Source organism: Hoplias malabaricus, chromosome 9, assembly GCF_029633855.1.
Source record: "Hoplias malabaricus isolate fHopMal1 chromosome 9, fHopMal1.hap1, whole genome shotgun sequence".
In the NCBI taxonomy this organism is placed as follows: domain Eukaryota; kingdom Metazoa; phylum Chordata; class Actinopteri; order Characiformes; family Erythrinidae; genus Hoplias; species Hoplias malabaricus.
In genome coordinates, this window is record NC_089808.1 from 42,924,725 (window position 1) to 42,949,553 (window position 24,829).

Below are 24,829 nucleotides of genomic sequence, written 5' to 3' on the forward strand. Positions count from 1 at the left end.
AGTTGTGGATCCAGCATTACAAGCAATTAAGCGCATCTTAAAGTTGGGTCTGAAATTCACCTTATCAGCAAATTGTTTTATAATGTTTGCAAAGACTGTTGAAGGAAAATTCTGAATACTGAACTCCAGCCGTAATGATGGGTCTGTTTTAAGTATGTTCCTGCCACCATGTGCAATAATGGTTAGCTTTGCCTCTCTGCCCAACAAATTCTCATTGACCTCTTGTGTGAACTTCAGTGTATCACTCTCCAATTCAAACAGAAAAATTTTTCTGTTTTTATTTTTATTCCTCTTGTTCCAGATATAATTATGTATACCGGGAATAAAATCTGGAATCTCTTGAGAATGTAGAACCACAAGGTAAACAGATGTATCTTCATTTCCATGTATCCTGTTCTGTACAGAGTCAGTTTTCCAAATTCCTGCATCTTGAGCTCCAAGTACAGAAGCTTGAGACAGGATGAGCAATATGGGAATGAGAGCTTCCATTGTACTTTTCCAGGCTTTGAATTTCCTATAAACAAATAAATAAATAAAAAAAGAGAACATTAGTGATGCAGAGACTTGACTGAGATGATGAGACAAAAAATAGAGAGAGAGAAGAAAACAGACACTGACCACTTTCCAGCATTTGAGAAGGCCATGCCCTTAAGACCTCCAACATAGAAAAGCTACCCATCCCTATTTGTATGCTCAAGAATTTAATGAATTTTGTACAGCACTGGAACTAGCATCATTGCACATAAACAGGCAGAGGTATGTATTCATTTATATAATAAAAATATGTATCTCCCAAAGTAGCAACTTTAAAGGAGAAGGGAGAACCTTCTTAATTTTCAATGGAAGTGAATGTAAACAGTGTATTCCAAGTAATTTTGGAGCATTTCTATTGGTTCATTCATTAAAAAATGTTCACTGTGTGAAGGAAAGCTGCAGTGTTCAGATAATGTAGTGAACTAATAATACACAAAAATGGAGATACATATTTTTAATTAGACAGCAGCGATATACAACACAGGAACAAGGAGCATATCACTACAGAAAATACAATATCTACTAGAACTGTATATATTACAGAATACAGAATACAAATTCTAAACTTCAAATATAAATTCAATTCTAGCTGACACTAATATAACTCCATAAATCAGCGTTTCCCAAAGTGTGGGATGTCTAGGTATTGTAGGTGGGATGCAAAGAATCTGAATAAATGAGTATTTCTTTATTAATGATCCTGTCTTTATTAATGCCTTTCTGTTTTGCCTTAAATCTTACTCATTAAAAAGCACCCACTCACAAGGGATTCATTAATAGCCCTTTACCATAATAAAACAGCATTAGATAGAGACCAGAAAAATGTAGCTTTCCTGGAACCAAAATATGCTTTTATTCACAAACTTTTATTTTGAAAATGCACCACTGAGATTACTGGGTTTTGGCAGTGAGTCAGACACAGGGTCCACTTTCAGCCATCATTAAGGCCCCTGTTCAAATATAAATCTGCTCCAATCATCAGCTTCACCGTCAGAGTCTGGTTTATAAAGTTAGTGTTGACCAGCTCTGGTCTGAGGTCAGTGACGAGAGCACAACAGGGAACAGACGGTTACTTACAGTTATAAAAGAGGCTTGTATTTAACTGTTAAGGAAACAGAATAGCTCTGAATACTATGAAAATACATATATACACCACCCTCAGCAGTGTCTCTGTATTGTAGTGTGTAAAGGTCCAGTGTGTGGTTTGGGACATAGCCTCACTCTCTAACGTTAATGTTAATCAAATGCTGCTCCACATCGTTATAAACACAGTATTTTACTGCCGTATCTACACAGGACTCACCTTATAGCTAATACTCAGGGTTTGGGGTGGGCTTTGACTCAGTAAATATGTCCCTTACCCCCCACCGTATCAAACTCACTCCTACACCCTGCTCTCAGCTCTGGTCAGTTTCACACACTCACCCTCACAGACACAGGGAGAACACAACACACTCCTCACAGACAGTCACCCGGAGGAAACCCACGCAGACACAGAGAGAACACAACACACTCCTCACAGACAGTCACCCGGAGGATACCCACGCAGACACAGGGAGAACACACCACACTCCTCATGGACAGTCACCCGGAGGAAACCCACGCAGACACAGAGAGAACACAACACACTCCTCACGGACAGTCACCCGGAGGAAACCCACGCAGACACAGAGAGAACACAACACACTCCTCACAGACAGTCACCCGGAGGATACCCACGCAGACACAGGGAGAACACACCACACTCCTCACAGACAGTCACCCGGAGCGGGACTCGAACCCACAACCTCCAGGACCCTGGAGCTGTGACAGAGACACTACCTGGTGCTCCACTGTTATGCCCAAAAGTATATTAAAATAAAATTATTATTACAAATTATAGTAATATAAATAAGTAACCGCGACCCTGAAATGGAGAAGCTCCATATATATGAGTAATGGGCTTAAACCGAACACAATTAAGTATTAATGAGAATGTAAAAATTGATGGTAAGAGTTTTGAAATAAATAAATACGAGAATTGAGGTCACTTTAATATTATTATAATTATAAATAATATATTATTTAATATATTAATATTATTTAATATGAGTTTTAATAAGCTTCAGACGAAAAGACTGCGGCTCTCTGCTCTTGTAACAGTAGGTGAAGGAGGCATGGCACTCAAGTTACAGTGTAAAAAACGTTTTTTTTTTGTTCATCCAAATGTTTGCTCCTATTTTGTCTTCACTTTACAGAATCCTCAGTTTGTTTCTCTCTATTGTTGCCTCTGGATTTAGTCATTCTAGGTATAGCATTCAGAGTATTTCTAGGGCTTGGTTTCGGCTTGTTTTTCTTGTTTCTGCTTTGCACATTTTTGTAATAAAGCCCAAAATGCTGACCTCCATCTCTAGCCTTTGCTTATGTCCAGTAAGCAGCTGAAGCTGTAGGCTTTGTACTGAGGGATTTCCCTGGGGGAAAAAAAGAATTAAAAAAGGGGATCGCTCCCCCACCCCTTCCCTTCGAGACAGTTTATGCCAATGGCTCCAGTGTTATGAAGTTATACATGTTGAATGAAATGTACAAAAAAAGGTAAATATGTAAACAATTTATGATCACTGTAATTACCTTATCTTTCCCCTTATACAGAGGTTTAGTCTGTGCTCACAATTTAAGTACAGGAAGCAGGAAATATGCATTACAGATCTGCCTCTTTTAGCCTATTCAGATATCCTACCTACTGTTTTATTTAGACAGCTGTACTAATAAAAGTACACCGTGGTCGCACGTTTCGACAAGGCGGCTAGGCAGACACTAGGGAACAGTGTGAGTCTCTGTGTTAAAATTTGTAATCCGCATTAGAACATCTCTGGTTTGACGCTCTCTTGGTGTTGGCTCAGACGGGGCAGAGACAGAGCAGAAGCACTACTGGTCAAGGGACTCAAGTCGTGATTTGCGAACACATCCCTTTATAAGTCCCCGTTTAACAAGACAGCGTACCACTGTGGAAACAGAATGACACAGCTATAGCAACTTAAACGCAATAACTGAAGGAGATCTACCTGACCAAGGCAATCGACTGGTTGGTGACCACTAGTTTACTCACAGCTCTTGTTGCGTAACTATGAAAACTGTGAAACGCAGGTAACTGTGAAATAGGTAAGTTACTAATAGATGTTTTAGGTCGTACCACCTCTTCCTGCTTCACGTACCAGCAGTGGTATGCGCACCACAGTTTGAGAACCACTGCTGTAAACCATTAGCTCTTATTTTACCTTTGTCTTGCCAAATGTTTGAATGTGTTACAGACGTCAGATTCCAAATCTGTTTTACAAATTACATTCAAGTTGTTCAGAAAAAAACCTGGAAACCTTTTGGGAAATAAATAAATAAAATGATATAACATTATATATATATATACATACACACACACACCAGTGGCGATTGCTCTAAGACTGCAATTGAAGCTCAGCTTCCCCTAAAATGTAAAAAAAAAATAAGTGATCAAATATATACTGTTGTGTACATGTCAGTGAATAAATATGCACTTCAACACGCTCAACTTTTGTTCAGAATCAGCTTCTTATCACTGGTAAAGACGCGGTTTTCCTCTCAATCATTCCCACAGCTTCACAGTGCTTTAAACAGTGAGGACGCTGACGTCCACAGAGTTCAATAGCGAAGCAGCGAAACGGCTCAGCCTCGGCCGGCCCAGACGCTCAGCTTCTGCATGATGATTGGATGATCTGTCTGAGGCTGAATCCCTTTTTGATTGACAGCGAATCAGTGATCCTTTGATTTAAAGATCCGTGGGAGCACAGGCGGACACACTTCACATGGGCCAAGGCCGTTTAAGCAGCCTAGCTCTGCTGGCCATTGAGAGGACACTAGTCAAGTCCCTGGAAAAGACGCCTTGTTGGTACGACAGGGTCACAGACCATTTTCTTAAAAAGGAACGGAGGGTAGAATTTACGTAAAAATAAACCGACACATTTTATGATGTAGGCCAAAATTGAGCTTCCCCTCCTTGAAAGACCAGCATCCGCCACTGATACATATATCAAGGAGAGCTTATGGCCGCTCTATCGCCTAAAAATATCATTTTCTTATGGTGTGTAAATTAAAAGTATTTTTTAAAATTATTATTTACATGTATTAGACTGGGGCTGTAGGTGACAGTATATCATTTACAAGTGTTTCTTACGTACAGTACATGTGTGGTTCACGTCCACATCCGAGTGAAATTTACTGACGCTAAATCACAGCTGAGGAATGACTCTATTAAAGAAACTGGTAGAATATCACATGTAGTTCCAGCTGAAAAACATTATAGAACGACTGTTTAATGCAAAGGGTGGGTTGTTAACAGCAACAGGGAGGGGTTTAAAAGTCCAAATACTCGTTAAATATATTTCCTCTACTTCACAGAAATTCGTTTTTCGCAGGTGGGTCTTAGAACACATCCCCCACGACTTTAACACACCTTATTCCTGTTTTTACTGCAGTTTACAAAATGTCCAACGAGGAAAGGATTTCAGCACAGTACACAATGAAAGATACACAGTGCTCTACAAAGATTAAAGAACATTAAAATAAAAATAAAATTCCTGTGTTGGTTTAACCCTTTCCACTTCTCTCCTGGTGACAGTGTTATTGGAGGTGATCGTCCTGTGCCTAGTGTCAGAGGATAATAAATACTTCACTGTGTTAAATGAAGTGTGCTGTAGATTTAACAAATCCATACGATCAGGAGAAACATCTGGAAACACACTGTTCTTCACTCGCTCTCAACACAGATACTATTCCTCAAAAAAAAAAAGCCTTTTACTGTGTTTTTGTATTCATTTATAATTCAATATAAGCACCACACTTATTGATAAAATACATTATTTTAATAATCTTCGGTGCCTATGAGTTTTGCACAGTAAGTATTTACATTGCTCAAGTACATTATCTCACTAATCATTTAAACAGACTCAGTACTCACCCAGCTGCAGGTCTAAATCATCTCGTCGTTTCAGGACTCACATCCAGGACAGGAATCACCACAGCAGCTACTTACATATGTCCAGCCTTGAGCTTCAGACTGTCGAAATAACTCAGTGCTATCACATCTTCATATATATCCGTTTAAACATAGCACAGGAAACACTTTCCATATAAATGAGAGTTTCCTGTTTTTGTTCCTGACCACTTGTCCCTGATTTGGGATAACATGGTCCAGAAACATTTTCAGTTTCAATTTCTGGGAAATGCTCGATTTAAAGAGAGTTTTAAACCCCCTCCCACCGTCTCAGATAAACACTCATCTGTGTAAGAGTGGGTAAAGGCAGTGATATCAAACTTACTGTTAAACCTCCAACTGTAAACGGAGGAGAGCGTCTACCAAATACACACATGTAAAGAAACGACATCTCCCAGCCCTGACCCTTAGAGAAGAGGGTGAATGGGAGGTAAAAAACTATGCAGAGAAACAGGTGGACTACAGTCTGTAACTGCAGAAGTACAAAGTTCTCCCGTGTGGTCGGTGGAGCTGAGAGAGTGCAGATACAGGATAGAATCCCAGTCAGTCATCGTTCTCTGGTCAAGGTGTATTTCACGATGATTATGTTGGTCATAAGTTTATTTAAAATGATGCACTCCGACCACCGTAGACAGAATTCACATAACACCTCTAGGTGATTTATTGAACAGGGATATTATCTGAATGCAGAAACGTCCGGCAAATAAACAATCGAGTCACAGAAAGAGTCGAGTCGTGGAGTTGTCCTGCCCCTTCGAGTCAGTGGAGTAAAAAAAAAACAGGTAGATTTCAGTCCAACAGACTCGCATCTTCTCCCTTGTAGAAATGCTGAAGTCGTGGTCGTTCTGAACGGGACGTCATGCCCATATAAGGAATGGTTTTCCGAGCTAGAGTTGTGGGTGTGGCTGGGTATTTTTCAGACAGAAATAAATGTGTTTGAAAATCAAATATCCCGTGGGAAACGAAATGCTTCCAAACCAAATCTGTTTTTTTGGTTTTTTTTCACACTGACAACTTTCCTCTGAAAAACAATGTTAAGAAGTCAACGTACAATCTCGGCGACGTGCTAGAAACCGCCGCAAAACCAACACACACCAGCAGGCTCTGTCCACTGTGGAGTTCAGAGGTGTTGTGCGTCTTAGTTCCAAGTCGAGGAGCTGCTGTTGGTTTGTAACAGTGACGGAATTTAACAGTAGACTGTCTTTGTGTGACATTACTTTAACGCACACAGAGCAGCGTTAGCATTACTGATACAGAACTGCTTAATGAGCTGATAGTTGTAGTGTTCAGATCGGTTTCTCTTCTTGTTCAGAGGCATGCCCCCCCCCCCCCACCCCACAATGGCAGATATTTTCAAGCACCATTTATTAATGTCAGAGACAACCAGCCACACACACAACTCCTTTTACAGGCCTTGAGTCCAGTACACACGACTTCAGCCTCAGGTTTAAGATAACGCAGCGCCGCTGATCCACCACGAGGCGAGCACCTTCTCCAAACACACACGCAGCAGTGCTGTCATAATGATCAAATCAAAACAAACAAAAATAAACACTGCAAAGTTCACAAAAGCAACGAAAATAGACAACGCTAACACAGGGACAGAGCATGTGCTTGTTAGCTAGATATTATAGATCCTCATTAATCTAAGTGCAAGATATGTCAACAATCTGAGCTAAAACTCACTAAAAACTCCAAATAAAAAGAACACTTCAGAACGCGGCCTGCTCCAGCGCACAGTCTAGAAGTTTAGAAGAGTAAGCTCACGGCAGATGAGTACTTCACACAAAATAACAAACACGCACACACTCACTCATACTTCAAAAAGTGATCCCAAGGTGACTAAACCCACAACACACGAGGACCAGCCTGAAACAAATCTGGAGAATAAAGATGAGCAGGAACATCGAAAGGATAAACTGGTCCACCACAGGACAACAAAACACCAGAGCTACAGAGAAGAGAGAGAGAGAGAGAGAGAGAGAGGCAAGAAATAAATAGGGAATAATAAAGAAACAGGCATTCACTTTTTGCTACAGGCCGAGAGCTAGACACACCTCTCCTCGAATAAAGAAACAGTCGAGACCTCAGAGCTTTCTTAAAAATGGAATTCTACCCATTTTCCAAAATCTCCAGAATTGAGAAACTAAACAAAGTCATTTATCAGTTGGTTTTAGAGAGACGTTTTACAGCGGTGGCGAATGGAACCAGACGTTTCCACGTCTACATACGTCTTCTATAAGAGAAACTGTAGGAGTACATTCTTTATTTCAGGCATGAGATTTGAACACAGTAGTTGTGGGTTACTTGGTTAAACTGCTCCAAGAAAATATTAACATAACTCCTACTCAAATTCATATTTTAACATAAATACTACAAAGTGTCGGTGGAATGTTGATGGAAAACAGAGGGACGTTTTCTTCTCGTTTGGCCTCCAAACTATGACTGGACATAGTCTTTCTATACTGACTTTCTTTGAGGAACTTTTAAAAGAGGATGTCTGGTTCCATTGACTTTCACTGTCCAGACTCCTCCCGTCTGTCTCTAACCACAGCCGTCTCCATCGGCGTTTACACCTCACTCAGAGGATTATGGAGAAATACGGGTGGAATTCCCCTTTAAAAACATGTAAAATTGTAAATAACACAACATGTGTTTATAAACATTAAAATTAGCATTAGAGGTCTATTCAGATTATTCTTTCTCTCTCACACACACACACACACACTCACAGAGGAGAGGAGAGAACTACAAACTTAAGCCAACACAACACACACTTCACTCCTAGTCCAAAAAACATACATTCAATAAAAGCAATTTAAAAAAAATAATAATAATAATGGAGAGAATGCATAAACTCAAAAAAACAAAAAAACAAACAAAACAGAACCAAAAGAAGAGAGCTGTATGAACATCCCTGCTATCATGTCTCTAAATACAAAACCTCTACCAAGAATTTGCTTCAGTGTCACAAGAGAAGTCCGATATTTCTGTGTGTTTGGGAGTATTATTTTTTCCTTTAGGATAAAGGCAGAATCCAGTCCTCAGAGTTATGGTTATGAATGACAGTCTCTCGTTCATATTTAATTTTTTTTTTCCTTTTCTTCTTTCTATAGTCGAATAATCCATAAGCATGCAGGCCTCGCAGAGGAGGGGTCAGGAGTCAGAGGCCGGGGCTTAGGCCAAGGCAGGGAACGCCTCTGGGTCGTCCACATTGGGGACGGACACACCACCGCCCTGAAAAATAAAAACGACAAACATCACACATCGGTAGGTCGCTTCACGAAGCAGGGTTTCTCAGTTCAGATGGAAAACATCAGCCCGACGTGAGGAACAGCCGGAACAGATCTTGGTGATTTTGTACTGTGTCCCTCATACGGGAACGGCCCTGTTTTAATTTAATACACAATCTAAGATGCATCCAAGCCGTTAGGTGTCTGTATGACGTCTGTTCTGTAACCTCTTCCTTTAAAAACGCTACAGTTTCATCTTGTTTGGCTTAAAGTACCCTGCTAACTGCATGATATAAACTGAAGCCTCAACAGGCTTAAGACTGAGCTCAAGACATCTGTCTAAACTGAGAAATCCTGAGGCCACCTTCAAACCCCCACACATCATTAACGCGTGAACACTTGTACCTTCTCGGCTCTGCTGCCCCCGCGGGGGGCTCGGCTGCCACCTCGCCCACCTCTGCCCCCACGGCTGCCCCCCCTACCGCGCCCCGGGCGACCGAGGTCTCCAAAGTTGATCTCGAGCTGGGAGGTGATGTCATTGGCCGGTTTACGGAAATGGTGGTCGCCTGCAGCTTCGTCAGTGGCGCCCTGAAAAAAACACACAGCATTTGAGGAGGTCTTAACTCATAATCACAGACGTGCAGCGGGTCTAATCAGTACACATTCACAACACAGTATGTGCAGCAGCTGTGATTGGCTCGGGAGCTTCAGGGCTGCACTGAGAGGGAGCGCTGTGATGGGCTCTGCTCCTCGGTATCAACACCGTGTTTGAAAGCGGTCAGCTCCAATCTTCCCCAATTCCTCCTCCTTTCCTAACCTGCATTCCTCCAGCTCTTCCAGGGCAGGGGAGGGGCAGTGTGAGGACAGGAGCAGTAGTGAAAGTTTCTGGAAGGACCCACAAACTGCTGCACGACAGAGGAGCCCTTAGATGTTTAAATGATTTTGTGCACAAACTCATAATAAATAACAAAATTTTGTATGCATTGAACGAAGTCCAGATTTCAGCAGCAGTGTCTGTGTGTGTTTCTGTGTGTGTGTGTGTGCTGTTGTGTGAGTGATTCACAAGTCTGTTGGTCTGTGTAAAAAAAGCAGGACCTGAGTCCAGTGGGTCGTACCCAGGGCCTGATGGTACAAGTGTGAAACTACAGAGCACAGTCTCAGAGACACAACCTCACCTCTTTAATCATCTTAAACACAGAACTGTACACATACAAGGAGCAGCTATACCTTATTGAGGGAGTCAGGATCAGCATCTCTAGCTTCAATTAGTCCTCCAGCCGGCCTCTGAAACACACCGACCAAAGACACCCCTTTAGATTAATCAGGAGTCAACAGCTGTAACTACATCACAGTCACAGGAACAAACGGTGTGGCTAGTGCCGTGTGCTTAAGCAGAAGCTGTGCCTGACGACGTTATTCAGAATGAAGGCCACCCTGTTGTTGCTGATCAGATTAACTGGTCCAACTTAAGCCTAGGTTTAATTCAAAATCAAGAGACTGGTTATGTTCTATTAGGGAGGGTGTGATGCAGTTGGTTTCTGTATGTACTCTGCGTTAAGTGAGATTACAATTCGCTGTAGCACTGTGGTTTGACACAGGTTTAAGTCCAGCTTTGTGTCATTTGTTGTTTGCGCTGTACTCTTCAGTCCTATAAGTTGTGACACATTTAGACGGAGACAGAGCAGTATGTGACATGTCTTATATTTGAGACTACAGCTAGGGAGTCTATTAGCTAGAGCTGTCGTCTATTACAGATCTATTCTAGGACCAGGAAGATACGTTTTATCTTGGGATTCCCAGTGGATGCTGTTATTTATGTTGGTGGTCTGTTCTCAGTGCAGCAGTGACACTGAGGGGTTTAAAAACTCCAGCAGCACTGCTGTGTCTGATCCACTCTACACCAGCACAACACACACTAACACACCACCACCACGTCAGTGTCACTGCAGCACTGAGAATGATCCACCACCACATCACACCTGCTCTGTGGGGGTCCTGAGCACTGAGGAGCAGGGGGAAAGGGGGATAACAAAGTATGCAGAGCAACACTTGGACTACAGTCTGTTGCTGTAAAACTACAAACTACTCCTGTATGGTCAGTGGAGCTGAGAGTAGGAACGAGGAGGTCAGAGTAACGTTGTGGATGAAGAGCTGTACTCACTGCAGCGTCTTTGCTCTTTGATTTGTGCAGGACGTAGCCCTTCTTCCACTGTCCGTCCTCTCCCTCGTTGGGTTTGCGGATGTTGAATTCCACTTTGGCTCGTTCCTTATTCTGCATTGCCTTCCACTCGTCCAGGGTCATCTCCTTCGGGCCTTCCTCCTTCACCTCCTCCACCTCATTCTCCCTGAAAAAGGAACAGATTGAGGTTTATTTAGAAACATTAACTATGCCATCTTCACAGAATTATAGAGAACCGTTTTTTCTCTCTTAAGGTGTGAGCTGAGAGAACACACACACACACACACACACAGCCAAAAGACCATCCAACCTTTCTTCTGAAGGGCATTAATCTGGTGTGTGTTCCCCTTTGCTGCAGTAACAGACTCTACTTTTTGTGAAAACTTTACACTACTCTTAGGAACTCTGCTCTGAGGAAATATTCCGACTCATTGGAGCTCCACCACTGTAGAGGTTTACACATCTCTTGATTATGGAACATAGTGAGCTCAGAATCATGTGCAGCTGCTCCAGAGCGTTTTCAATTTCAACTCACGTCGTTTAATAAAGAATATGCACACTGTCTGCAGCAACGAGTACCGCTTAAACAGCCGAGGATGATCTAAAGAACCACAGAGACGCAGAGTAAATGTCACTCACTTGTTTTCAGAGTCCGCTGGTGTAGGCTCCTCCCCTTCCGCAGGTGCCTCGGGGGCGGCTGACTGCTCCACCTCAGTGCTACACACACACACACACACTTAAAATGTTGACAACTCAGCGCCATCTTGCAGGATTCAGAGGTGTAGTAAATCACTGATGGAATATAGTTTTCTGACTACAACCATTAATACTTTTCCTTTCTCTCAGTAAATTTATGAAGAAAGGGGTCTACTCTCTCCTCGTGTCCAGTTTCTAATTCTCTCCTCGGTGTGTGTGGTGTGGTGGTGCTGCTTTGTAACTGGGTCGCATCACTGACTCTGGCTCTTACAGACCAGAATTATTCATAAAGAAGGCAATGATTAACGAAGTCATAAACAGCGTGTCTCTGCGAGGGTGCACAGTGAGTTAGGCCTGTTTTTCCGTGGGTAAACAGCTCATGACTTACCTGGCTTCTTCCTTGTTGCTGCCCCAGTTGTGAGATCCGGCCCCTCCTCGCTTGTCGTCCGATTTCTGTCCCCTGGAAAGATTAAATATCAGAACACGTCACCTTCATGAAAAGTGAAGGAGTGAGAAAGTGTACAACCTGCCATACGTCCCGAGATATCGATCAGAAAATCAACCCCACTGCTCCCCAGGCGCTGGGAAGGATGGCTGCCCGCACTGCCCCAGTGAATGAGTGTGAGAGAGTGTGTGTTTGTGGGTTTATTCACTGCACAATTCTGCTTTACTGCTGTGCAGCGACAGTAAAACATCATTGTCATATCTCAGATATATTTCTGTTTCAGTCAGGAGCCTTTAATTATCCATAAAACAAACATCTTAACAGTGTACAAGCAGTTTGAGGCGTCTGTGGTTGTTCTGCGATAGTCCTGGAGTTCCTTTGGTTCTAAAAGGTGTAGCACAAGGATGTTGTTTGGCTTCTGACTGCTCTATTATTATTATTATGGGGTTAAATTTCCCAAAGTCACATGTTCTTGATAGAAATCGGAATAAATATTGCATCCCCTGACGGTTTAAAGTAATAACAGCCTTGCTAGCTGTGGTTAGAAGTGAGGGATCTTTGGAAGAGGACAGGGCAGTACTAGAGTTAAAGCAGTTATAACAGCGACAGCTAGAAGAACGAAGGACACTCACGATTTGTCGTTGCCACTGTGTCTGTCAAACTCGCGTTTCCCTCGCGTGTCGAAGCCGTCTCCTCTGCCTCGGCCTCGCCCTCCGCGACCGCCACGACCTCCGCCTCGACCCCGAGGAGGACGATCACTCATTGGCCTGAAGAAAAACACAGAAACAAAGCTCTCTTTAGTGAGCGTCCCTGAAGACCCCCCTCCAACACGAGCAGGAACCCTTCAGAGGAGCCAAGCCTTAGGTGAATGCCCTGCAGTCCTCAGCAGTGACTCACTTGTCGACAGGGAGTTCTCCTCCCTCCGCTTTGTCCTCAGAGGGCTTTTCGAAACGTCTTTCACGCGGGGGTCGTCTCTCCGCTCTCCGGTCGTTGGGACGCTCTCCCTGCGCCCCCTGGTGGTGAGGAGGTCCGGACTGACCCTGAGGGTCCTGCTTACGGCCCACTCTCCTCATCCCTGAAACACACAGGACCCTGGTCATGATCGGACTGCTCATCTCGGACAACAAAAGACAAATGTGGCTTTTCACCACAAACCTACTGCCCTCAGTAGTGAAGAGAGGACTGGTTCGATCTGAGCTCCGTCAGGAAAAAGAGCTGCAGAAGACTGTGAGGGGTTTGTTCTGTTCTCGGGGACAATACTGAGTCCAAAAGTAAGAGTTTGGGTTCAGACGATGTACAGATGAGGATGTCGGTGTTAGTGGCCATGAGCATAGCGTTAATCATTAATCATTAACACTTCATTTTAAGATATGATCATCATATTTAACACTACACTAGTTACCGTAGGACACTTTAAAACGCATACGTACACCTACATACGAGAGACAACAGGCCGGCACCGCAGGGAAACACTTTAGGAACCACTTTAAGTGTTTATCTCCAGGACACGAGGGACTCAGTCGTCTCTTAAAGCTGAAATGTTTCAGCAGAAATGACTTCACAGGATTAGATACAGCTATTGAATGTGAAAAAGTGGAGGTGTTTTCCAGAGTTACTGCACTCTGTATAAATGTGAATACACTCACATCTTCGGAGTTTAATCCTGTTGTTTTCAGTTTCTCTTTAAATGGTGCCATGATTATGCCACCATCAAATCTGTAATAGGTCCAAATAAAGGCTATTGTTTTCTAAAAGGCAGCGTATTCAATATTGTTTCACATTAAAAGGCAAAGTGTACCATATAAAAAGACTGTTGCTCTTCACATGGCATAGAGAACTAAAGTCAGGCTTCTTCTACCTTCTACTGTTAAATTTAAAGAGTGCAGTGAACAGTCAAGACTCTACTCCACCACCACCGTTTTATTCAGAATAATCATGGTTTGTGTTAGGGACGCATCGATTTTGAATTTTTGGTTTTATTATTTTAATCAAATATTTAGTGCTGGTTTCTGCACGAACGGTTTATAGAGGGGTGCTAATTAGTGCAGCACTGGGTTTGTTTTGGAGAGCGAGTGAGAGCGCTGGATAAAGCAGCTCTGAGCAAGGGATGGAGGGAGGGAGTGTTTGAGCAGGTGTTTGTAACCTTTTATCATCGTGATTCAGTAATAAACTCAGATGCTGAACGACTCTAAATCTATTTTCATGTGTTTTATAGAAGGGCTCCTGCACTGTGGTGGGTGAGAGTATCTTTTTTTGTGGTTTGACCTGCTGTGTGTGTGTGTGTGTGTGTACTGAGCGTTACTAATATTTTAAATTAATGTTCACCACTGAGAAATTTTATCCCAGAGACTGTTCTCTGCAGAAAGTGAAAGAAACGTCTACATTAAGTTCCTGCGATCTGACCCTAAACAACTCAGCAGTGTGTTCTCTATTTAATTAACCCTTCCACCTTAAAAGTGCAGTGGGTGACTTCAGTTTATGTTCCACTGAGTTCACAAATACTGTATTTTTAAAGGGACTCTGGAAACCGGTTTGGAACAGCATTCTGGGGCAGTGGCTGTGTTGTGTTTTTGTGGTTCATCTTCTCGACCACTAGAGGTCGCTCTGATGGGATCTGGGAGGTGTGACATGGTGGACAGGTAGATGAACTACAAAAACAACAACAGAACAGTGACATTTATTAGTGAACCTTTAAACGTGTCTGAAACTCTCTTCAAATGTGAACCAAACCAGTCAATGGTTAATAAAATAAATAAAATTACGCATGTAAATAAATAAAAAACTGATCAGGATGAAGTTCTTACAGAAAATTTAAATAAACAAAAGAATGATTTAAAAATACACATTAAAATAAATAACTAAAATAAGTCTAAAACAATGAGAAAAATAAATATAATAGAAGTGCAAAAGAAAATACAGTTATGAAATAAAAAGTTAAATACAAACTTTTTAAAAAATCTAAAAAATGTAATTAAAAATATTTAAAAATAAATAAACAAATAAATAAATAAATCCAGTGGCTTCTTCTGAGGCAGCGCGCGCAGTGCGGAGTAAACACATCAGTAACGAGTGTCCTCTAATCTACTTCTTACTCCAACTCTCCGTTCCACCTTAAACGGCCTTCCGAGTGTAAACGCTGCGCTTAGTTAAGGTGGTACGGGGAAATAAGAATCATCAAATACGAGGCAAAGACGACTGTTTAAAAACACAATGTTGAATAAGTGCTGTGGGGTTGACATTTTCACGCCAAATGCTCACAGCATCACAACGTAAATAAACGAGTGAAGACTGCAGCTTTTAAGGTGGACGACAGGAATCAGAACACGAGGGGAAACTAAATTAATTCAGCCTAAATACGATGTTCTGGTGAATATAATACATGTTTGTACAAGAGTGTGCTGTCAGTGGCCGTGCACATGAACAGCGTGAATAAATAACGTCAACGGCTGCAGCATTTAAGGTGGACCGGAGAAATTCGAGTGAGGATTTAGCCTCTTCGAGCGTCACGCACCATCTTTCTTGCTAGGCGGCGGTGGCTGGGCATCCTCCTTCTTGTCGAGCAGCGGGTTTTTGCGGTCCTTCCCCGGCTCTCTGCGCGGCGGTTTGTGGGCCTGCGCCTCGCTCCGTTTCCCAGCGCCTCCCGACGCCGCTGCCGCCGCCGCCTCCTTCCTCTTGCTCTCGGCCGCCTTCAAAATGTCAAAGGGGTCGCTCTCGTCGTCAAGCAGCTGGTCGAAGCGGTTGGTGACGACGCAGCCGAAGCCGTCCTGCAGGTGTCCGGGCATTGTGGCGCCGCAGCGGCGGGGTTTAATCTCCGGTAACGCGGAGAGAATACAGCCCCGAACACTTACACCCAACACAAACACCACACAAGATGGAGCCTTCTTCTCCCGCGGTGCGCGCACTCACATCCGGGACACCGCACCGGCCTCATGGGAAGTGTAGTCTTTGAGCTACACTTTTGTTTTAAAGACTACAAACGGTTGTTTTATTTGGGCGATTCTTTTGAGCTCTTTTCTAACAGCTAGTGTTAGAAAAGCTAGTATTTTGGGACGCCCAAAATGCGTTTTATACACGTAATTTATTTCGGGACCAATTAATAACGTCAATGGACGTCCAAAATACGTCTAATAATCGTCTTTTCAATGTCTGTGTTTGGACGTCTTTTCAACTTTCATTTTCAACCTTAAGAGAACGTTGATTAGACGGCAGTCATTACGTTATTTCAACGTTGAATCAACGGCTAAATGTTTACTGGATAAGTAGTAATGTGAACATATAATTAAATGTTGGTAAAATACTGCAGTAATGATGTAATGAGACTGAATAAAATCTATGTTCCTACTCCTTGACCTTTTTGGTTAAGAACCCATATTGTGATTTTTAAATTGATTGGTGTCCTTTTATCATTTTGAGAAGAGTCATTTTAAAGTCTGGGTTGGGGACAAGGCCAAAATTCAAAAACATTGATTTCTAAAGTGAAGACAACATTTTAAATCATACAGATGTGGGTGTTTTTCTTGTTGTAGTGATGTATTATACTGTTATTACCGGAGCTATTTATTTTATAATGCTGTATTTCTAACATTTTGTGTTATACCCTGGGGGATGTAAGAGTTCCCGTAATTGAAGTATCTCCCAGTGAGTCAAAGAGGCAGACACCATCCTCAGCTAACAGTTACTTGGATAAAACAATGACTGTAAATGTACTTTCTCCAAAACAATAGAACCACAGTTATACGGTTAATTAATTAATTAAGATCACTCATTATTGATTTTGAAGTAATGCAAAATGGTAATGTTTTTAAACCAACTGTTCCCCTGTGCTGAGATGTTTGCCCACTTCTATGTGTGTGTGTGTGTGTGTGTGTGTGTGTGTGTGTGTGTTTTATGTTCTGCACAGGTGGACAGAAAACCTTTTTCGATCAGAATGTCATTTTCTGTGAATTGTCAACAGAAAAAGCTGATGCAACTGCTTCAAAAATTCCACAAAAAAATGAATAGTATGTACCTTGCCCTTTTTAAATGAAATAAAACTGGAATTGAAATGTACTTCTTTATTTTGATGTGGTTAATACACTTGGTGTTACTGGATGTGTGAGACTGAACACTGGTATTACTATAGTTAGCTAGAAATTATAAATCACTTCTCTTCTTCAAATAATATGTGTACATTAATATTTTTACTATTTCTACTTTGTTGTAAACCACAATAGGGCAATATTCACGGAGATACAACTCAAAAACACCGAAATATAACTTCTTTTCAACTCCTGTCCGTTTAAGGGTTTAAAAGGCGCCTGTTGAGCAGCGCACTCTAACTTGTTGTCACTCGCTTTCCAATGGAAACGCTTCTGAGTCGCAAAGAGGACCGAATCGCAACTGCAACTATCCAATCAGAGATGAGCGTCTATGACGTTCCCTCCAATGGCGGCTGAGGGGCGGGTGTTGTGGAGCGGGGCTGTTGTGTGAGGGAGGAGGAGCGCTGTGAGCTGGAGAAACATCAGGAGGTATTTTACTGAAGGTAAAGATCTGTTTAAGACTTTTCCACACCGTCTAGACTGTTTACTGAAGGTAAAGGTCTGCATGAGGCGCGTTTTACTGAAGGTAAAGATCTGTGTACGGCTTTTCCACGCCGTTTGCCCTGTGTTTTACTGAAGGTAAAGATCCGTGTGAGACGTCTGTTTACACGGTGTTTCACTGTAAGTGTGTGTGAGATTTTCCACATCGCTCTGATTTTAAAGAAGGTAAAGACACATGTAATACTTTTCAGCACTTTTTACTCAGTGTGAAAATGCGTGTGAGATTTTCCACACATTTTTTACACCATTTACACTGTGATTTATTGAAGGAATGTCACATTCCTCCGCTGTTCACACTGTGTTTTATTAAAGTGAAGGTCTGTGTAAGACTTTTTCACACAAAACCAAAGGCAGTGTCTGTGCTCACGTTCAGAAGCGCCATGTCTTTTTAAGGTGAAACTGTGGGTTTAACTTCTCTGTACGTTTGTGTTCACCATTTGAATTACCACAGACTCACAACCAATAAACACACAGTCAGAGTTACCCCCCTGTGGAGCAGCAGTAGAGCAACATCCTCATCTCGGCTCCAGCTGCTCAACATTTGGAGTCTCTCTGTGGTATAAAATCCTCTTTTCTGTGAGCAGAGAGAGGAGACTAATACTAGACCAATACAAAATAAAAGTGTTACAGATGCTGGGGATGGCTCTGGAATGGCACACTTGAAAACTACACACCAGAATAGAGTGAGTACACACTACTTAACAGCTAAACTGATACACACTTCTAGTATACGAGCATGTAGTACGCACATCACCCTGGAGGCACTTGATCTGCCCTCTGACCAAACACCTCTAACCCAAGTCACACCAGTTTAATTATACATATATAATACATCACTGACCATTAATACACATAATTATAATACAACAGGCAGTTAGGAATATACACAGATAAATTCATCTGGATATAATCATTCATTCCATCATTAAAAAGAATATATAAATTATTTATAAATATTAAAAAACACTATTTAATTTTACTTTAAACAGAAGACACATTGATTAAAGATACATTGATTAAACTTTAATTAAAAACACAAATATTTATTAAAAAGGTTTTGCTAATTTAGAGAGAAGACATTTATTATGAAACCGTTTATTTATTAACCATTTATTATCACGTAATTTATGTCCCGGGGCCAGCTTCGATCTTCACCCTTACCTCTCACTTCTGTCACACTTACCTTTCCCTCTATTCCCTCTCTCCTCAGGCTTCTCTCTCTCTCTCTCTCTCTCTCGCTCCTCATTCTTTTAGGATTTAGAACTTTACAAATGAATAAATGAATGAGGGAAAGAGACACACACACCACTTACTTAATTTCTTTCAGCTCTTTCCAAGCACTATCTCTTTTCTCAGTGTCCTATTATAGATTTGATGATTTCTGAATGAGAATCTCTTAATTTGCTAAAGGTTTGAGGGAGAGATTTAGCAGTAAGTGTGGGTTTACTCTGGATGCTCTGGTTTTCTCCCACGGTCCAAAAACACATTGGTAAGTGTACTGGCGACTCAATGGTTTCCATAGGTGTGAGTGAATGTGTGTGTGTGTGTGTGTGAGAGAGAGAGAGAGAGAAAGACTGAATGTGTGAGTGTGTTTTGTCGTGCGAAGGCTTTTCCCTCCTAGTGCCCAGTGATTCTGGGTAGACGTCGGATCCACCTTGAACCTGAACTGGATCAGCGCTTACAGACAATCATTTAGCATTTAACACAGAAGCTTTAAAAGTGAAAATGAATGCTACAGTGCAGATCTTGGCTCAAACATTAAACACTTCCATGTTCTATCTTCAATAATTTTTAACAAAGGGATTCTGAGCAGGAGCTCTGTCTGTGTATGAGAGAGATGAGAGAATTTTCCACCAACTTGGACTCTTCAGTTTTCGTTTGTGACCGTTATTTGGAATGATTTTGTGCGTTTCCACCAACAGGTTGGTACTAGAACCAGAGACATATGTTCCCTGCTGAAACCAAATAATATTCGGTTCTTCAGCAGGAACCGTGAAGGTGTCCTTGGATGTGCCGATAAAAAAAAGCTCCAGAACAATCTCAGCTTTAAATAAAGTGTAATTAAGCAGTGGAGCTAGACAGGTCACTTACAATTGACGGTGCGCCGTGAATCAGATCAAAGAACCAGATTTTCCATTTTGGGAATTAGAAATAAAAAGAAAAAGGAATTTGCTTTTTTTCCCCCCTTCTTCTTCTTCTAGGACGGTGGTCAGCGTGGAACAAGGTGCGTTGGTTACATTAGTTTGCTGTTCAGAAGCTCAGCAGGACCTAACAGACAGATCTCTGCATCAGATCCACAGGTGTATTGTATCTCACTCTTATCTGACCACAATTACTGTCAGAGACTCAACACTCATGAACTTAAATAGATGGCAGTCTCAACCTGAAATAAAACTGTATTAGTAAATCAGTTACACCTTACTACCATTCTTACCATGAATGTGGCTCTATGGGCAGATGTGGCGTTCATTACAATCTAACTAAGTCTTATCACTTTTTTAACACTTTTGTACGAACGTGTACGATTTTGTAACAGTCTGTAATGCAGTTGGCCATCTCCTGAGTTTGGAGACATGTCCACCTTAAGTGATCCAAAACAGCAACAATAAGTCAATAAGTTCACCACTTATGAGGCAGGAATAGAGGAAAATCCTCAGTATTTGGAGTTCTCTGTGTTGTCTAAAAAACCTCCAGATGCCATGAGCAGAGAGAGAGAGAGAAAGCCTAGCACACCAGACAGTTTTTTTTCATTTACAGGCACTGGGGCCTTAAACGTTCAGAATTTTTTAAAAATTACAATCGTGAACATCGCCTGTTTCATTTTCTGCTGTGAGAAAGCACCTGACACTGTGCGCTGTGAAAGGACAACTCCGGGACATCTCCGGACCAGATTCTCCATGACCAGGTTCATGTGTGAAAGGGGTTTATGATATTTAATACATATTTCAGCATTAATAAAATATAATCTTCCTTCTGAACTCAACAGTAAGGACTAAATTAAACCACTCTAGGCTCTGTTAACGAGTGGGAAAAATATAATAATGAAGTTGTGGCCAATGTTTATAAAATGTTAAATTTAGCATTATAAAAATTTAATTCATATACATATTAACTTGGGTTTATGCAACGATGTTGGTAGCACAAATTGAAACTTTGCCACATGTCAAATTATGTTGAATCTGAAATCTTTCTTACATTTTTCTCTTTCAGAAAAGACTAAGACCTTATCAAGTATTCTTCTGCGACTAGTGTCCAAGACGGTTCTAAATGTATTTCCACAAATCCATCAACAAACATCTCCAGGAGGAATATAGCACCATGTTGAAACCAGAAGAGATTAAATGTGAGGATACAGAGTGTGGAGGCTCCAGTTCACAGGAAATACCCTCGGCTCTTACCCACAATAATCTACCTGGCACACAAACACAGAAACTCACAGACGAGAAAACATTTAACTGCTTAAAGTGTGGAAAGAGTTTTTATAAAAACAACAACCTCAAGCAGCATCAGCGTGTTCACACAGGAGAGAAACCGTATTCGTGCCTAGAGTGTGGACAGAGTTTTGCTAGACGGAGTCATCTCAAAACCCACCAGCGCATTCACACAGGAGAGAAACCGTACACCTGTCCGCAATGTGGGAAAAGCTATGCGCATCAGAGTACTATCAAAAGACACAAGTGTGCTCAAACAGAAAAGAAATCATATTACTGCTTAGAGTGTGGGGATATTTACACTCCTCAGTGTTCTCTCAAAAAACACCACCGCATTCCCATAGGAGGGAAACCGTACACCTGTCTAGAGTGTGGACAGAGCTTTACTAAGAGTAGTCATCTTAAAACTCACCAGCGCATTCACACTGGAGAGAAACCATATACCTGTTCACTATGTGGGAAAAGTTTTGCGCTTCAGAGTACTCTCAAAAAACACCAGCGTGTTCATACAGGAAAGAAATTATACTACTGCTTAGAGTGTGAGAATATTTTCACCCCTCAGTGTTCTCTCAAAAAACACCACCGCATTCAGACAGGAGAGAAATCATATCAGTGCTCAGAGTGTGAGAAATGTTTTACCACAAATACGAATCTCCAAGCGCACAAGTACATCCACACCGGAGAGAAACCGTATCTGTGTTCAGCGTGTGGGAAGAGTTTTACTCAGCAGACTACTCTCAAAAACCACTTGCGCATTCACACAGGAGAGAAACCCTACGTCTGCTCTGAGTGCGGCAAGGGTTTCAATCAACTGGGTAATCTCCGGGCTCACCAGCGCATTCACACTGGAGACAAACCGTATCAGTGCTCGGAGTGTGGGAAGTGTTTTACTCAACAGAGCTCTCTCCAGCAGCATCAGTCCATTCACTCCGGAGAGAAACCGTATTTCTGTTCCGTGTGTGGGTTGAGTTTTAGGAAACTGAAGTCTCTTCAGGATCACCGGCGCACTCACACAGGAGAGAAACCTTTTCTGTGCTCCGAGTGTGGGAAGAGCTTTAGTAGGATTGATACTCACAACAAGCACCAGCTCATTCACACGGGAGAGAAACGGGTTCCGTGCCCAGAGTGTGGGAAAACTTTAGCCAATGAGAGGAATCTTCAAAAACATCAGCTCATTCACACAGAAAAGAATCCGTATCAGTGTTTAGAGAGTGATTCGTTTGAGTGGTCAGAAGAGTCTCCAAATGAACAGCCTGTTTACCCAGAAGAGCTGCAGTGAAATCGTCTGTGTTCTGTAGGTACCTTCAGACATTTGAAGACACATTTATAAATTCAGAAAGAGAGACTGCTGCCCGGGAAATGTTCTTTAACGTCGGGTTATTTGATAACTTTTTTAATGACTTTATTACGGCACATTACATAATTTGGAAATCTCTCTGGTGGACATTAATTGCATCATTGAAAAGCAGAACAAGGCAGCAATCCATCACAGGGAATCCCACACACCCATTCAGTCACACACACATCTGTGGACACGTTTTTCATGCAGCCAGTCCACCTACAAACGTGTGTTTGGACTGAGGAAGGACACAAAGATATAAGGACAGCACCACACTCCTCACAGACAGCGACATGAGGAAAGGATCCCATCCAGGACCCCGAGACCCTGCAGCTGTGTGGCAGCGACGCTACCTACAGCGCCCACGGGCCTCCACATGTGGAAGAACAGTTTGTAATGTGGGTTATTCTTTGGACACTTCTGGTGAATCGGATAGTTGCAAAATAGATGAAGGACATATAGTTGAAGGATTAAAGTGAACAATTATCATATTTACATGAGTAGTCTATTAAAGGGATTTGTGCATTTTCTCTAATCCTCACATACAGTCTATTGATCTAAAGCTTTCTTTTCCTGAGTTGTGCTTGTGTTGTTATGTAAGCATTATACAGTCTGATAATCTCCAGCCACATCCCAATCCAAGAGTGGGGCCGAACTCTTCTAAGCTTCTCAGTATCGCTGTAGTACGAGTTAAAAATATAGTTCTTTGGACTCGAGGATCTGCTGCATGCCCAACCATTAAATCTATACTTTTGGGTATGACCACATTATCTGTAACATACAGAAACACAGAAAGGCATGATGTAATAAAAAGTTGAAACTGTATTCCTTATTTATTTTTTCCTGCACGATATAGACGCCCAACACATTAAAAAATTGCTAGCATCAGTTGCATCATTTTTGCCAAGAAAATCTATATATATTGTTTAAATACTACTGAGGTGAACTAGACTGTGCTACTAGGCTATGCTAGTTTTGACCAACCCCTCTAGGCTTCAGGAAAGTGGGAAAAAATTCTGAGGAGCTATCTTATAAAAACTAGCATGCTGTACCAGATTTGATTACAAGGGAACAGTCCAAATTTAGAAAATAAATGAACCCTTTATGTTTATCACCGTTAATGCGCTGGTAATGCAGTTAGCGTCCCATATTTGGAAACATTCCACCTTAAGTAATCTGTAACCGCAAAAATAAGTCAATGTTACCCACCTATGGAGCAGGAATAGAGCAATATCTTCATCACGGTTTGTTCTTTTCGATGTCTGGAGTCCTTTACTCTGTCATGAGCAGAGAGCCTAATACACTGGGCCGAAAGTGTGTTTTTCTTACTCGTTTACTGACACTGGGGCTTTGTGAACACATTAGACAGGTTTGGAGCACTCAGACGGACTGGAGAGGAGCAATTACTGAGGAAACTTCTTCAGAATTTTATGAAAATGTATTTTGATTAAAATTGTGAATGTCACCTTTAAGTTGTTTTTAAGACCTTTATGAACCATTACAAACTTTTAAAAAATAATGGTTATTATTAAATACATCACATAGGCGATTCCATCAGATTACTGTACAATACCATCAGAAAGCCATCTATGGGTCACAGTCACATGATTTTTGTGGCATGTGCGCCATGTTGGGTAACCAGAAAATTGTCTGGTTTCAGATCACAGCACTCATGTAAAAGGATGTGAAAGATGAATACATTTATCTCATACACAGCTCGTCTCTCTCAGCTGGAAAGTCTCAAAACACCCAGAAGTCTGTTAGCTGTATTAGCATTTTCATCTCAGGATTAAATGGAAAACTGTTAGCACATTAGACTCCAGCCTATGCTTTTGTGACAGAATCTGAGCAATTTATACACAGATCATGTACAAGCTTCAGAGCTCGTCTCATTTAAATCCTGTGTTGCTTTAATACAGGGGTGGGCACTCTTATCTGCAAAGGGCCAGTGTGGCTGCTGGTTTGTGTTCCAACCAACCAGGTCACTTTATCAGTTGTTTTACTGAGACCCACTAATTAAAGGTGTGAAATCAGGTGTGCTTTGGCCCGAATAGACTAAAATCCAACAGCCACAGCGGTCCTTTGCAGATAGGATTGCCCACCCCTGCTTTAGTATGTAAGAGACCCCCCCCCCCCCCCAGGGTTCACAGGTAAATAATATGACCCTGCGCACTGAGAGTGGAACAGATTCTTGGAGGATAATATTCCTCTGATTTAACACGGACTAGAAGAACTCTGTTAATGGTTAAAAACATGACACATACAACTGGGTCGGGGATCCATACTTCAATTCTTTTCATTTCAATGGGTACATCCTTAAGAGTACATATTGCTCTGGCTTAAAAATTTCAGTACATCGCTGACTATATGCAACTGCTGCTCCATCATCAG

General features: G+C 41.8%; 2 protein-coding genes across 3 annotated transcripts; one reads left to right on the forward strand and one right to left on the reverse strand.

Moving 5' to 3' along the window:
• Window positions 1-15: 15 nt before the first annotated feature.
• On the reverse strand, window positions 16-15,989 carry LOC136707112 (SERPINE1 mRNA-binding protein 1-like). 2 transcript variants are annotated; one of them, XR_010804197.1, is made up of 10 exons: window positions 15,601-15,989; window positions 12,987-13,164; window positions 12,722-12,856; window positions 12,033-12,104; window positions 11,588-11,665; window positions 10,931-11,114; window positions 9,997-10,053; window positions 9,175-9,357; window positions 5,501-8,773; window positions 16-514 (listed from the first exon to the last, which is right to left on the reverse strand). XR_010804197.1 is itself a non-coding variant. In XM_066681013.1 (9 exons), exons 1-9 carry the CDS (start codon window positions 15,869-15,871, stop codon window positions 8,714-8,716), a joined length of 1,218 nt encoding a protein of 405 aa, XP_066537110.1. In that variant the 5' UTR covers window positions 15,872-15,989; the 3' UTR covers window positions 5,479-8,713. The 2 variants fall into 2 exon arrangements, 1 of the variants encoding a protein (XP_066537110.1); XM_066681013.1 differs by lacking the exon at window positions 16-514 and having other exon boundaries at window positions 5,479-8,773.
• Window positions 15,990-17,566: 1,577 nt separating this feature from the next.
• Window positions 17,567-23,257, forward strand: LOC136707103 (zinc finger protein 658B-like). The gene is made up of 3 exons (XM_066680999.1): window positions 17,567-17,610; window positions 19,870-19,968; window positions 20,879-23,257. Exon 3 carries the CDS (start codon window positions 20,936-20,938, stop codon window positions 22,376-22,378), a length of 1,443 nt encoding a protein of 480 aa, XP_066537096.1. The 5' UTR covers window positions 17,567-17,610; window positions 19,870-19,968; window positions 20,879-20,935; the 3' UTR covers window positions 22,379-23,257.
• The last annotated feature ends 1,572 nt before the right edge of the window (window positions 23,258-24,829 follow it).

What these genes read in the sequence shown, in the direction of transcription:
- LOC136707112 (XM_066681013.1), bottom strand. Translation starts at nt 15,871, where the DNA reads ATGCCCGGACACCTGCAGGACGGCTTCGGCTGCGTCGTCACCAACCGC. An exon ending in GGAGAACTCCCTGTCGACAA is followed by an intron (nt 12,857 to 12,986) that starts GTGAGTCACTGC and finishes GTTTTTCTTCAG; the next exon opens with GCCAATGAGTGATCGTCCTC. An exon ending in AGCAACAAGGAAGAAGCCAG is followed by an intron (nt 11,666 to 12,032) that starts GTAAGTCATGAG and finishes GTGTGTGTGTAG; the next exon opens with CACTGAGGTGGAGCAGTCAG.
- LOC136707103 (XM_066680999.1), top strand. Translation starts at nt 20,936, where the DNA reads ATGTATTTCCACAAATCCATCAACAAACATCTCCAGGAGGAATATAGC.